Source organism: Micropterus dolomieu, linkage group LG21, assembly GCF_021292245.1.
Source record: "Micropterus dolomieu isolate WLL.071019.BEF.003 ecotype Adirondacks linkage group LG21, ASM2129224v1, whole genome shotgun sequence".
In the NCBI taxonomy this organism is placed as follows: domain Eukaryota; kingdom Metazoa; phylum Chordata; class Actinopteri; order Centrarchiformes; family Centrarchidae; genus Micropterus; species Micropterus dolomieu.
Genome location: NC_060170.1, coordinates 23,391,364 through 23,407,164, shown reverse-complemented (window position 1 = coordinate 23,407,164; position 15,801 = coordinate 23,391,364). Strand labels below are relative to the sequence as shown.

Below are 15,801 nucleotides of genomic sequence, written 5' to 3'. Positions count from 1 at the left end.
TGTCTGTATTTTATATCTTGCTGTTGTCTTTTATTGTGAAGCACTTTGTGATGTCTGATACAGGTCAGATACAAATAGGCAGGAAAATGACAAATTGTAAATAAAGACGTGGAAACATTGAAAGCATGTTACTGTAACATTTGGAGGCTTGGCAGCATGTAACAGCAGCAAAAAAATAAAATAAAAATCATGCTAAAAAGCTCCAGAAGAGCTACTACATGGACCATGTGGTGAGATTATTTTTCTCAACTGCTTTCTTCTAGATCAAGAATGAACTTTGAACGTCAGCTTTTAAGTCAAGAAGCACAAGAGAAGTCTGTAAATGCGAAATTACAATTCCCTGACCGGACAGCTAGTAAATGGACCACTGGGGGAGATTACTTTTTCAACTGTCATCACTGTTTTCATGCAATCAAAGTGAAGTTTATCCTAAACCATCTCTGAATGATGACCCAACAAAAAGGGCCGCAGAAATCATTTAGGCCTATTCAAAGCTCCATATTACAAACGGGAAAGTCAAAAAGGTACACATGTGCTGTCATGAATGTGTGAATAATGAGGTCTACATGCCACATCGTTACTGAAGCATAAAAACCATCACTGTAACATTAGAGGGACCATATTGATCTCTGTCACATCGTTGCGATTGAAGGATGAAGTCTTGAGTCCTGATAACCATCACCATCGGAATTTACTTTTCTGGATATCCTGTTGCAGGTAGCCTAAATTTAAAATCAATAGGCCATATAAGTGAGTAAAGCAGCAGTCAAGACTACGGGTTAACTCACTGGTTTGTAGTGAAAGTGTCAAAAATTCAACGTGCGATTATAGAAGGTGTGTTCAAAGCCGCTGTAAGTAAAAATCAAACAACCTCTGTGCTATCTTCCTGCACTAACAGGTAACCCCAAGTGTCCGCTGCGGCTCCACCAACTCCTCCCACTCGGCCCTGTCATCATTATAGGAGAAACATCCTCCTCTCTGTGGAGCTGGTCCTCTGACTGACTTTTCACAGTCCGATGCCCCGACAGGACTCAGCAGTCATGGCCGGCAGTCTGACCCCCCACGGATCCCCGAACCCCGGCTACAGCTCCAACAACGCTGTCCCGGTGCCGGTCATCACCCAGACGGACTCCAGGGACAAATGGAGCAAAAAGATGGATTTTCTCTTGTCTGTCATTGGCTTTGCGGTGGACCTGGGAAATGTTTGGAGATTTCCGTACATATGTTATCAAAACGGTGGCGGTAAGTGGTTTAGAGATTTTACACCAGGTCAAACAGCTTGATTTCATAAGTTTGGATTTAAGTAGCTCGAACTCTTGTGTGGAGCCACTTGGCAAACACTTACATATTTTAATAGTCCTCAAATCGATTAAATTCCCGAATTTGAGCACGACATTGCTTTAAATTATTCAGAAAACAGGCTGCAGCTACGCATCTGGCAGCAGAAACTGTCCATGGTGCTGAAGTACGTATCTGTAACCTTCACGTCACTAAAAAGTTTTTACACTTTTCCTATGACATAGTCTGTATCTGTTTTTCTTTTTATCAATCATTTTCACAATACAAACACTTGACAAATCCTTATCAGGACAAGCGTTTTATGTAGGCTATATAGGCTATATTATTTCCTGCACAGATTGGTTGAGTGTTGTGCTTTACTCAATTCTTTTACATCAGAAACTAAGGGTTGGTTACATTACAGCAGCCTATCTGTCTTAAAGCATGGCAAATTTATATATATAACACAAGGCAATCCTGAAAAGTGCTGCACATAAAACATGAAAAGACAAGATTTAAAAGAAATATAAAAGACAATTTAAAAAAAGGATTGAAAAAGCATAAATAGAAGATCTAAAAAAGGAATAAAAAGAAAGTTACATAGCAATATAGCAATATACATTTTATTTGATAAGCCTTAAGGCTGTGTTCTTTTCAAAGGTTTTATCAAATAAAATATTTTGTTGCTCTTGTAAACCCCCCTTTGGGCTGAAATACAATGTAAACCACAATTAACTTAACTGACAGATGTAAAAATGAGGCAGAAGAGATGTCTCATTTTCACATTTTCATTCAAGTTTTGTTTTTACATTCAGGTTCAAGTCCTCTTCAGATCTCATTGTTGAGTTTTCATTGCACAGTCATCATGACGTCCATGTAAAACCCCTACATAACATGATGTAGCCTCGTGCATCTCTGTGCAGGTGCTTTCCTTATTCCCTATATTTTGATGGCCATCTTTGGTGGTGTTCCGCTCTTCTACATGGAGCTGGCACTGGGACAGTTCCACAGAACCGGAGCCATATCCATATGGAAACACATCTGTCCCATTTTCAAAGGTAAGGCCCTCACGCTGCGCTGCTCAGTTAGCAGATATTCAGTTGAAATCTACCGTGGGAAATCTGTGACACAATATCAACTGAACACAATGCAAGCGTTTTTTTACGGTTATCTTCTGTTTCAGGTATAGGATATGCTATCTGTGTCATCGCCTTGTATGTGTCCTTCTACTACAACACCATCATCGCCTGGGCCCTCTTCTACTTCTACTCCTCTTTCTCCAGCATCTTGCCTTGGACAAACTGCGACAATGTGTGGAATACCCCCGACTGCACCAACTATTTTGGCATTGACAATGTCACCTGGACGAATTCCTCCAGGTCTCCGGCCGAGGAATTTTACACGTAAGTGCATGTAAGTGTGAGTTACAGAAACCACATATATAAATAGCTTTGCAGTAATACTCTACACAAATAGATTTTGTGCGGGAAATGTTCTCCTGTGTACTGATAATGGCATGATTAATGTGTTTTGTCTTTACAGGAGGAATGTTCTCGAGATCCACAAGTCGTCGGGGCTGAAAAATGTTGGGGGTGTCCGCTGGCAGTTGATGCTCTGCCTTTTTCTCATTTTCACCATCGTATACTTCAGCCTCTGGAAGGGTGTGAAGACTTCGGGAAAGGTAACACAATGCAGTTGTTTTATTGTGATAACAACATAGGTTATTGTGAATTATCTTTACTTTAATCACACATCTATGATCTCTAGTTCCCCAGTATAACTGTATCTCGTTCTGATATATTTTTTTCTTCCACACCAGGTTGTGTGGGTGACAGCCACCTTACCCTACATAGTGCTTTTCATCCTGCTAATTCGAGGGGCCACTCTGCCAGGAGCCTGGAGAGGTGTGGTGTTTTACCTAAAACCCCAGTGGGGGAAGCTGCTGGAGACCAGTGTGAGTTGTACAAAGTTGGTCGGTCAGCTGGTTTGAGGATACAGTTCACTCATCTATAACATGGAAAACAGGGCCTCACATGTTTGGTCCCATGAGAACCTACACCCTTCATTTAAATGAAAGTGAAATGTGGAAAAGAAAGAAGAGGGAGAGAGAGAAGAAATTACATTACTTTAAAACACACTTACAGATAATAAACAGGTAGGAAATAGTTAATCACAGCATTTTGATTTAACAACAAAGAATTGTAACTTCTATGTTTATATGTTTTTCTTGTCTATTTTGACAGATGTGGCCTGCCAGTTTTTTCTTTTTGCAGCCATGTCTTTGTAATCAATGTCAGAGCAGTTATTCTTAATATTCTTAACAGATACCCATTTTTTTTGTCCACAATTTTTCTCAGAGTACACATTTAACACAAAACAAAAATGTAATGATATGCTCTGTTTCACTGTGTGCAACTTTCCAAGATTAGTATGTAACTTGCTGGATTGATGCAATGAAATACCACATTTAGATCTACCAAACATGAGAGGTGTTTAAAATCTTCATTCATTTGTACCCACTAGTCCCTTGAGAATCTGCCTATATTTTTTTTATTTTATTTATGAAACGTCCTTGTCTTCCTCTCTGGCTCACTGCGCTTGTTTGCTAAACATGTGTGAGTGCTTTGGCTAGAAGGGAATATGGATGAGACGAAATGAGATGCATAAATAAGCCACAGAGCAGGATAATAAGATGCATAATTGGTTTAGATTTTCTGCCCATTAACAAAGGCCTCCCTTTCTGTCTCACTCACCAATATCCAACGCTGCCCTCTTCTTTTTAATGCCGAATGCGTGCTCCTCTTCAGATCTCCCTGTATACAGCTGTGCTGCAGGTAGATTTCTATACGACTGACACAACGCCTCTCTGCTCGTTAAATTGAATACTGAGGAACACAAACAAGAAAATGAAAATTTGAAGATAATCCTATTAATTTTATTTGGAGAGTGACATTAAATCACTGATAGGAAATTGGTTCTAATCTGTGTAAGAAATATTGTATTTTTATGCTGCTAAAAGCCCATAGCAACATATTGCATCCCAGAACTTGTACAATTAAGAGTCCCAGATAGTGTAATGTTTTTTTCTGTCTCTCTTCCTGTCTTTTCAAGGTGTGGGTGGATGCTGCCGCTCAGATATTCTTCTCTCTGGGGCCAGGGTTCGGGGTGCTCCTGGCTCTCTCCAGCTACAACCCTTTCACAAATAACTGCTATCGGTAAGATCTGAGACTCCATGAGTCATGTGAACTTACATTTGTGGCTTGAACACAGCTTAACAAGTAGAGGCAAAGGGTCCAAATGAAAGGAAAACCTTTGCACACTGTATCATAAGAAATCGCACCTTCTGTTGAAGTTAAGGATTAAGTTTAATGACTTTAGTGTGGTCAGTTAGCAGTCTAAGAGCAGCAGACAATGATTTGAGAGGCAGGAGTGGTGAATACTACATGGTGGGTATAAATGCCAAGCTGTACAACGCAGAAATTAAATTGTACACTCCCAGGATGACTAATAGTGTGTGCGGCTGATGTGATAAGCAGAGCAGAGTGGCATGTGAGGAAACAGTCACACATCATGAATGAAACTGGATTCTGCCTTTTTCTTGACTGTGAGACTCAAATTAAATATACTCCAAACACACACACCACAGTGTGATGATGATCAAGGAACTTCCAGATAGATGCCTGATTGCTTTTTAAGTTTTTATTAACAAATATAGAGTACCTGTTTTGTTTTTTTAACTACAACTTAGCTGACAAACTGCCAATTCTGGCTTAAAAACATTATATTTCTTAATGTAAAAAAGAAGAAATACTTTGCAGGAACAAATGATATTGGAAGTGCTTTGGGAGAATGTACTTGTGTTCCAACACGGATGTTTATTTATTTATATAGAACCATTGATGACTGATTGTGTGGGGCCAGATAGAAGATTTTCCATCACTAAAAGCATTCTGCCATTGGCACTTAGATGTTGGGTGGGGGATAGTAATGGTTGTGGTAACAAAACAAATATCAATAAAGAATAGTAATAGCAATAAAAGTTATAGCAACAATAATAATAAAAATAGTAATAATAGGACTATCAATAATTATTTAGCAGTGGGTGTTGAGCAGGAACATGGGGGCAGCAGGTGGGTTGCAATCATGGATCCAGACTTTGCAGATGTGGAGGCGGAAATACCTGCTGAAAGCGACAAAAGTAGACAGAAAACAAACGAGAACGCACCAAACAACGTTATTATTGTTGCAAGATTTCTATTGGTTCTAGTCCTAGTTAGAAATTCCTCATGTCTCAGACACCAAGCTGAAGAGAAAACACAAAGGATCCCATTAAACAAAGGTTAGAAGGGTCAGCAAAGGATTGAACAGCTTTCAATTGAATGCTAATAATTAAGTTGCGTGTCCTTGAACAGGGTGTCATTTCTTCTTCAACAGTGACGCCATCGTGACCAGTTTGGTGAACTGTCTGACCAGCTTTGTGTCGGGGTTCGTCATCTTCACGGTGCTGGGCTACATGGCAGAGATGAGGAAGGTGGAGGTTGAGGATGTCGCCCGGGATAAAGGTCGGCGAATGAGTTTTACATTTAAAATCATGAAAACAAACAAACAAACGAAAAATAATAAGACTCTCCCTGATCTCAATATCTTCATGCTTTCAGGACCAAGTTTACTCTTCATCACTTATCCGGAAGCCATTGCGAACATGACGGGCTCAACTTTTTTTGCTATCATCTTTTTTGTGATGATGATCACGCTGGGACTGGACAGCACGGTATGAATTGTGAACTCTGGACACTTCTTAAGTACACGAGGGTCATGGAAAACGATTCAGCTGAACAACCTTTATTTTATGGGCTACATTTAACTGTCAAGTTCATAAATTAAGATTATTTGGTTCAGGTTGAAATTTATATTCATATTTACAAAGAATGAATTACATTACAGTCAATGCTCTTAAAATGTTCACCAATAAAAGAAGACTGCTTGTATTTTTAGCATTTATTGCATTTTAGTTTCATTTCTACAATAAACATTTTAGTAGAAAAGGTTACAAGTTTGTGTTACACATTTCTACATTCACTTCAAATATGCAAATGTAGGCCTTGATGCAATGCTGTAGTGATGTTAATATTACTGAATTGTACATTTTTACCTGACATAAAGCATCCAAATCAATCGAATAGCTTACGCAGAGTGAAATATGCTAGAATAAAATACCGTACATTTTTGCTCTTTCTCTGTGTTTCAGTTTGGTGGGCTGGAGGCGATCATCACTGCTGTGCTGGATGAATACCCGGATCATTTCTCTCACAGACGTGAACTCTTTGTTCTGGGCTTGGTAGTTGTCTGCTTTTTGGGCTCTCTAAGCACCCTTACAAATGTACGTTTTTCAAATTTTAAATTAGATAACCAAGTAGAACAAAAATTCAACCCCTCGTTAATTCAAACAATTATCTTCAATCACATTTATTGTGAGGTTCATGCAGTTCTGGATACACTGTTGTGAATTAAGAACTGAGATCTGCAGTCTGTTGCTCACATGGAGGAAAATGCGTGATGATGGGTGATGTTATTAGTCAGTGTGAAATGTTATTGACAGGGCGGTGCCTATGTGGTGAAGCTGCTGGAGGAATTTGGAGTAGGATGCTCCATTATTGCTGTGGGTTTCCTTGAGGCCATTGCGGTTTCCTGGTTCTACGGTAAACAAGAGATTATTATCGATTGACTGGTATTCAGGTTCTTTTAACTTCCATGTAAATGAATGACCCATAAGATCAAATATATTGTTAGCATGTAGAAGATGAATACTGTAAGTGACTGCGTCTCGTGTTTACTTTGTTGCTTTTAGGTATCAAAAGATTTAGCAGTGATGTTCAGTCCATGCTGGGAAAGGCTCCAGGATTATTCTGGAGGGTGTGCTGGGTCGCCATCAGTCCAGCATTTCTAGCGGTAAGATATGAAATATTCTGACCTACATTTACAAAAAGTGTATCTATATGTCTACAATGGTAAAGTTACTTCAATTATACAAAAGATCTTTTTTGGTCAATTTTACAACATTTGAACATGTAGTCCTTTAAATAGATCAAAGCAGCATGATCCACTTAAGTCATCCAGAGATTAGTAAGCACTAGTAGACAAAGACATGAGTGACAGCTCAGTGGAAGACCAAAAGATGACTGGACCAGTGGCCTTTGAAGGCTGCGATCCCCCCCCCCCCCCCATAGATTTAACCCTCCTCTACATAAAATGTCTTTCTCAAAACATTTTCTTCAGCAAGGATATTGCAAAACACTTGGCTAAATGTCACTTTCGCACCTCTACAAACAGTTTAACATCCTTGTCTGTTATTTGCATCCATCTCTATGGTTCTCTTCCTGTTGACATTTTGCATTATTACACTATTATGACTTCCCTTTATATAGTTTTGTTTTGTATGGAAGCATGACAATTATATTACCCTTCCACAATATCATTTCATGTATAGAATACAATACTTACAAAAACATATATGGAAATGTAAAATATGGAAATATCATGTATCCCAACTCTTCTCAGTATATTATAGTGAGCTCCTTCCTGAAAGTGCCGTCCCTCACGCTGTTTGACTATAAGTACCCCGACTGGAGCATCACAGTGGGATACATCATTGGCTTCTCATCCTTCATGTGGATCCCTATCTACATGGTCTACAAGCTGGTGTGGACACCTGGCTCTCTAAAACAGGTCAGTGGATGAAGAGAGGGAGACAAAAAGTTTGTAGAATGTTGAAAACAAACTTTCTGACATATTTTCCTTTAAATTAACCTCTGACTATCCTGTTTTTTCCACAGAGATTGGCGGTGTGTCTCAGACCAGAGAGGACTATACCAGACAGTCACGCTGACAGCCTCAACATGGCTACAGTGCCATAGACAGAAAAACACCTTATGAAAAATTCACCTGTCCCCTGCTTGTAGTTTCTTTTTTTTCAAATCACAGGTTTAAGTTGTTTGTGACCGAACTTTAACATTATCTGACGTCATGACTGTTACCTGCTTGATGATGTTGAACATGTCAGCTTTCACCGCACATGTACACTGTAAAATGGTAAATGCTGCAAAATTTGTAATTCCAAGAAGAGCTGAGATGGCAATACTCAAACCTTTATACACTGAACAAAATTATAAACGCAACACTTTTGTTTTTGCCCCATTCATCATGAGCTGAACTCAAAGATCTAAGACTTTCTTTATGTACACAAAAAGCATATTTCTCCCAAATATTGTTCACAAATCTGTCAAAATCTGTGTTAGTGAGCACTTCTCCTTTGCCGAGATAATCCATGCACCTCACAGGTGTCGCATATCAAGATGCTGATGAGACAGCATGGGTATTGCACAGGTCTGTCTTAGGCTGGCCACAATAAAAGGCCACTCGAAAATGTGCACTTTCACTGTATTGGGGGGATCTGAGGGGGTCCAGAAACCAGTCAGTATCTGGTGTAACCACCAGTTGCCTCACGCAGTGCACTGTCAGGTAGGTAGCAGTCAAGTCGAGACGCCGATGAGGACGAAGAGCTAGCAGATGAGATTCCCTGAGACGGTTCCTGACAGTTTGTGCAGAAATATGCTAGATGTGGAGGTCTTGGGCTGGTGTGGTTACACATGGTCTGTGGTTGTGAGGAGACAGTTTATGGTAGAGAAATGAACATTCAATTCACGGGGAACAGCTCTGGTGAACATTCCTGCAGTCAGCATACCAATTGCACGCTCCCTCAAAACTTGCGTCATCTGTGGCATTGTGCTGTGTGATGGAACTGCACATTTTCGAGTGGCCTTTTATTGTGGCCAGCCAAAGGCACACCTGTGCAATACCCATGCTGTCTGATCAGCATCTTGATATGCGACACCTTTGAGGTGGATGGATTATCTCGGCAAAGGAGAAGTGCTCACTAACACAGATTTTGACAGATTTGTGAACAATGTTTGAGATAAATAGGCCTTTTGTTCACATAGAGAAAGTCTTAGATCTTTGAGTTCAGCTCATGATGAATGGGGGCAAAAACAAAAGTGTTAGGTTTATGATTTTGTTCAGTGTATATGGTCTGTGTGTGTTCTGATCTATGTGCATCACCAGAACAGTATGTACAGTAGCTTTCACATGTTGCCATTTTCAAGTGTTGCATTTGTGTGGTTGTAGGAGTCATATTTATAAAATGGTCAGCTTTTTCCCTCAGTCAGCTATCTTTATCTCACAGGGACTATATGCCAAGGAAAATAAAAACATGTATTTCTGTATGTGACACGCAGCAACTCATTTCTATTGCATGGAAACACCAGTGTTGCACTTGGAGCAACAGTGAGTTTAACACAGTTTTTTTTCTCCACCTGAATAATCATGGCAGCAGTGTTTAGCATGTAATTTCATGTATTAAAAAAAACTTTATTAAGTAGGTTTATTAATTCAGTGGATGAAATACTCTACAGTATATCAGCTAATGCTTTCACACCAAATGTTACCAGCTCTGCTGTATTTTTTGTGGCCGTCTTAACAGATATTGTGTGTGTTTTGTGTTGGACTTAACACATTTTTTTTTACCTCTCAGCCACAGGAAGAGAGATGAAATGGGACCAAACCTACATCAGTTTGACAGTAAATTACAGTCCCTCCTTTATTTTTTGCAAATGCTGTATTTTATATTTACACATTACATCTGTAATACAGTGCTTGTGTAGAATTTCATGCAAGCTGCTATAAAAAAATCTGTTTTTCCCCACAAGTGTTTGTAATGGAGATACGTGAGGCAATCAGACCATATCAGTTTTCAGAAAAAGAAATATTTTTAAATGTTAGAATTTAGTGTATTGTTGTAGCATTGGAGATATAGCACAATATTTACAAAGTATATTAGTTCTTCAAATTCAAAATCAACATTTTGGTCTTCATCTGATGGCCTGAAGGTTTTCACTTAATTCCAGATAGCCTGTTTTGCCTTAATCTGTCTAAATATTACACTGTATATACAAAAAATTGTAAAGGTTGTATTGATATTGTGCCTCTCCAGTGTTTTCACTCTCTAATTTAAGACTGTTCAAATGTTTTTGCAGCCACTTGGCATATTATCACTTGTGTCTTTTTACTTTATTTATAATGAGATAATAATGTGATGAGCAAGGTGATGATTGTTGTGTGATTGTGTGCTGTGTATGTACTAGTCAGATGTGTATAAATTAATTATAGTACACATTACATATTTCATCTCTAGCCTTCTTTTCATTCCTGGAGGAATATAAACAAACAACAAAACATCATACATTTGTAGAAGACCACATAAGAGATTTGATCTGCAAATCCCCATATGATATGGTGATAGTCATGTCTTTGTAATGGCTGGTGCTGCTCACCTCTATTACATATTCTAATTAACAAGCTCATTTGCAATATCCAGAATCCATCCACATACAAGGGAATAGAGCAGCCTCTACTTTCAAATGCTGCCCAAACACACACACACACACACAGACACACACACACACACACACACACACACACACACACTCACTCTCTCTCTCTCTCCTGGGTAAGACAACAGGTATGAACGTAAAGAGTAGAAAATGGTTTGGAACATATGATTCCCTATTGAGCTGCTGGTTGATGGACGTGCAGATCAAAGCCCTTTTGTGCCACTGACTGCGATTGAAGTAGAGAACAGGCAAGCACAGCAGACACATAAAAGAGACACTGCTAAATAGACGGTTTCTTCTCTACCTGACATGAACAGCTTGAAAAACAGTGACTGCATAAATACTATTTATCAACTATTAAAAAACACAGTACAGGACAGGACAGCAAACGACACAGAGGAAATAAAAAGAGGAATTTCAAGTTTTACATTGATCAGCTGGCATATTATAGCATTCACGTTTTAACCATAACTGTCAGGAGAACATCGATATTCTCAAGTGAATGTTTATGACTGTGAGCCCTTGTAGCCAAACAGGCTATTTTTGATTGACCTCAGCTACGTGTGCAATCAAAATGCATAGGAAGACCTGTTTACTATAGATTTTGATAGTGATTTAGATTCACATTCAGAACTCAGTTTGCACACAGGCTTTTGGTTGCTTGCCTGTCCCACACATATAAAAATATACCTTTTACCATGAGACAAAATAACTTAACCTACCTTTGTCTGAGTGTATTAGCCCATTATTATGATGTAAAAGAATATGTCATCCTGTTACAATAACCAGATAGGTAGGTTATGTCTAATGGCTAAAATTGATGCAATGATGCAAACATTATATAAAGATCAAATATTTCACTGATTGGTATTGTGATATAAAATAACATATACCATAGATGAGGATTTTCTCTCATAGTGATCAATATCACCCACCCCTAGAAGGCTACAAACTAGAGCTAGATTGATAAATCGGCTGATATTAGCTTATTGCAGATGTATTGGTATGGGTGTATATTCCAGCCGGTAAGTATCGGGAAATTGCCAAACTAGGTTTGAGGTCATTTAGAGACTAGTCCCTCCATTATATAGTTTGTCCACCAGAGAGCACTGACAACTTGATTTTTTTAAGACTGATTGTAGCAACTGGACTAATTGCCCTGTAGAGTATTTGTAACACCTTATTCTCGTTGTTGGAGAGGTCGCTGCTGGGCTGAGGACGGACCTCTCTGCTAACTTGCTACCATCTGTTTCCCTCCACAGGTTCCACCTTTGCCTTGGTTTCTGGACATGCTGTTTTAGTTGATAGTTATTATATCTTGCATATTACAACACCCTCACACACATTTTCCATGCATCCATCATCCTGACCTGACTGAAACCACTGATGTTCATACCCCATACTTGTTCACTTTTACTTTGGCACTTGCCTTAATTTGGTTAATTTTGGTTCAAATAAACATATTTTGTTAACCTTCTACCATGGTGTCTCCCTTTTGTTGTGGTCTTTTGAGCCAGGTCAGTATGTACACAGATCATCCATAACATTATGACTACCTGACTGATATTTTGTAGGCCCCCCTTTTGCTGCCAAAAAAAGCCCTGACCCATCAAAGCATGGATTCCACTAGACCTCTGAAGGTGTGCTGTGGTAGCTGCTGCCGAGACGTTAGCAGCAGATCCTTTAAGTCCTGTAAGTTGCGAGGTGGGACCTCCATGGATCAGACCCGTTTGTCCAGCACATCCCACCGATGCTCTTTTGGATTGAGATCTGGGGTATTTGGAGGCAAAGTCAACACCTTGAAGTCGTCGATGTGTTCCTCAAACCATTCCTGAACCATTTTTGCTTGGCGGCAGGGCGCATTATCCTGCTGAAAGAAGTCGTCTAACCATCACAATTTGGCCTCTGTCAAAATTGCTCAGAAATTAAGCTCGCCCATTATTCCTGCTTCTAACACATCAACTTTGAGGACAAAATGTGCACTTGCTGCCTAATATATGCCACACACCAACATCTGCAATGGTAATGAGTCAGTGGTCATAATGTTATGGCTGATCAGTGTATGTCTTTTGCATAAAGATCGTTTGTTCATGTGGTTATTAGATATTCATATATATGGTAATTAGATTTTTTTTAAGAATATCAATATCTGTGTCAAAAATTCAGTATCTACCTGGATGGATGGATGAATTTATCATATACCCTCACCTCCTCAATTCTGTATGCCTCTATAGACTGAACATCCCAGTTACTGTTGTAACACCTTGGAGTCCAGTGTGCTGCATGCACAATTGAAAATTAAATGAAACAATTATTTGTGTGACATGATGTAATGACTAGTTAAGTAATGATCTGCTGTCATGACAATGCTCAAATCCACTGATGAATCAACGGGGACATAAAAAAGATGACAGAACCACCAAGTTTTTTTTTTAATAGAAAGATCTATTTAATTCTGTTTAAATGCCTTCGGATTACCTATTAAATCAGGATCTTTGAGCTCATGCTGTAAGGTAATGTTTTCTTGTTGTGGTGAATTTATCCAGGAAGCCTCAAAATTTAATTTCAGGCCACCGTGAGTGACATTTCCTAACGCTCCTTAAGCTTCTCCGGCACATAATTAAGAGCGTTAAGTGTGTGTTATGGTCTGCACTCTCTAAGTTCTATGAAGGATGAAGGTAAAGGCCATATACATCAGTCATGCAGCGTAATTATATAAGGATATAACCCCAAGGAGCTTGACCTTTATGTCTATTCTTTATTGCTCTTTGACATTTCAGAAATGGGAAATGTGATGGAGGCTCACACTTGTTTGATGGCTACCAGCAAGAGAAGAGATTTTATACACTTTGTATTTACACAGTGACTACCTGGAAACACCCTTCAGGTACTTCAGGCCGTCAGGGCTGCATAAAGGCACTTGCAATTTACTTCAACAGCGACAGTTTAATTATCAACCTGCTACAGCTGAAATTATTAATCAATTGTTGATTGCCAGACAAATAATTGGCAACAATTTTGATAATTTATTAACTGTATAAGACATTTCTTAAGCAAAAAATGGTTCTCAAAAGTGAATATACATGTTTTCTTAGTCCTCCCTATAATAGCAAATATCTTTTGGGGTTTCAACTGCTGGTTGGACAAATAGTGACATCCTTTCTTTTCTGATATTTTATAGATTAAATGAATTAATGAATTAATCGAGGACATTAGTCTGCCCCATTATTTTCTCAATTAATTAATCTATCATTTGGTTCACAAAATGTCAAAAAAAAAAAAAGCCCCAATCACAATTTTACACAGCCCAAGCTGATGCCCTCGAATTGCTTGTTTTTTCCAACCAACAGCCCCAAATCCCAAAAATGTACTACTACAAATAAAACTATTATATTGGGCTTGGAAAAACAGCAAATATTCACATTTCAGAAGTCAGAACCTGTGATTTTTTTTAAAAATTGGTAATATTTTATTTTACATGTCCCTAATTTCAGAATAATTTCTTCCTGGACTATATAATTAGGTACAAATTATAGAGTAAATAGAGGCAGGCTTGTCAGTGTCCACTCTTCTTCTTCTTTGGTCAGCAGGCCAGCTGAAGATGCAAAAATAAAGAAATAAATGTAATGTATAGATAAACAAGAATACAATTTAACTTTCATAATAATGAATAAATATTAACTTTTTTCTATACCTAGCATCAAATTACACAGTTTATTTTCCAGGAAAATCCCTGGCACCTGCAAAGATTTTCCTAAATGATTAATCTCTTATACAAATAGTTAGGCCACCCTGTCAACTAAAAATCTTTTAATCAACTAATCGTTGAGAGAGTAAACAACAACAACAACAACATCAACAACGCAACGGCCTTAGGACCCAGAATCTACAGCGGAAGAAGAAACGCCTCACTCTCCTCCGGCCTCCACCGCTACGAAGATGCTGCAGCTCGTCCCACCAGCTCTAATAATGTGTTTTTGTGTTTTAGTTAACGGGCAACCTGAGGACTCCAGACTGTCCGAGAGAGCTTATGTGTTCTTACAGAAGCAGAATTTAGGTAAGACTTGATGTCAGACACAGGAAGGCATGTCGGTCTGCAAGCTCTTAGGAGGCCTTATCGTCTTTATTCTAGAGTGACAAGTACTTGCTAATGAAATAGGAGAATTAAAACCATAACACCAGCTAAGCCGTCATCTTATGTCAATATCATCATTATCTGTTTATGTTTTTATCCTCACAGTCACGCTTGGGAGTGTCCTCGCAGTGCTGCTGGTGCTCATGATTGTCATGGCTGTCTGTGTCTACAAACCGCTGTCTCGTCGGTGAAAAAAGGGGGCGAAACGCTTTTAGGAGATAAAGACAGAGACAACCCTGCTGTCTGCCCGGTGCAAAGTGACACCTGCACTGAGCTACTCGGCCCCGGAACCGCAACCAACTCCTGGAAAGACCAAACTGAGGGCGAACCCGAGCTCTGCCAGCACCGAAGACATCCACAGTACAAAGGAGACACCTGAATAAACGAGTGGAGACCATAGACTGTATGTAAAAGGTGGAGACCCTGATGCAGACGCTTGCACGCATGTGCACTGCATAATAAAATTAAGCAGTTAACGTAAAATCATGCTCTGTGTCAGTTATAAAAATGCTGAGCAGGCCCAGTTGATTCTGATCTTGTATCAAGATGAGAAGAGGAAAAGATCCAAAGAGGGTTCGTTGTTGGGGCACAGATGGCGGGAGCTTCAGTCACAAAGACTGCTCAGCTGGCCTGTGCTTCAACAGGAACAGCCACTAAAGTGACATCTATATATAGATTTACGGGAAAGACACCCATTTGATGACAGATGCTTGTGCATTAGTGCGCTATGTAAGTGAAAAACACGAGCAACTTTTCTTCAGGAGACTGAGAATGTCTTTGCAAAACATGATCATACTGTCAGCAAGAACAGCCTGTCGACAATTAAGTTACAACGAGAGGGATATTAACTGTAGGGTAGCAGTGCATAATCCCTGCGTTACAAAGATGGATGCATATTCTAAATGACAATAATAACATTCTTCCTTCGTGGTAGCTCTGTAT

General features: G+C 39.2%; 1 protein-coding gene across 1 annotated transcript; it reads left to right on the top strand.

The window, feature by feature from the left end:
- Positions 1-1,016: 1,016 nt before the first annotated feature.
- On the top strand, positions 1,017-8,192 carry slc6a4b (solute carrier family 6 member 4b). The gene is made up of 13 exons (XM_046034524.1): positions 1,017-1,242; positions 2,202-2,336; positions 2,462-2,681; positions 2,821-2,959; positions 3,098-3,232; positions 4,390-4,493; positions 5,713-5,840; positions 5,937-6,049; positions 6,527-6,658; positions 6,878-6,977; positions 7,127-7,227; positions 7,837-8,004; positions 8,112-8,192. The coding sequence occupies exons 1-13, from the start codon at positions 1,017-1,019 to the stop codon at positions 8,190-8,192; spliced, it is 1,782 nt and encodes a 593-aa protein (XP_045890480.1).
- Positions 8,193-15,801: the final 7,609 nt, after the last annotated feature.

Bases quoted from the DNA above. Each gene is read 5' to 3' on its own strand.
- slc6a4b (XM_046034524.1), top strand. From the start codon at position 1,017: ATGCCCCGACAGGACTCAGCAGTCATGGCCGGCAGTCTGACCCCCCAC. The intron at 1,243-2,201 runs GTAAGTGGTTTA...ATCTCTGTGCAG, and splicing joins ATGTTATCAAAACGGTGGCG to GTGCTTTCCTTATTCCCTAT. The intron at 6,050-6,526 runs GTATGAATTGTG...TCTGTGTTTCAG, and splicing joins CGCTGGGACTGGACAGCACG to TTTGGTGGGCTGGAGGCGAT.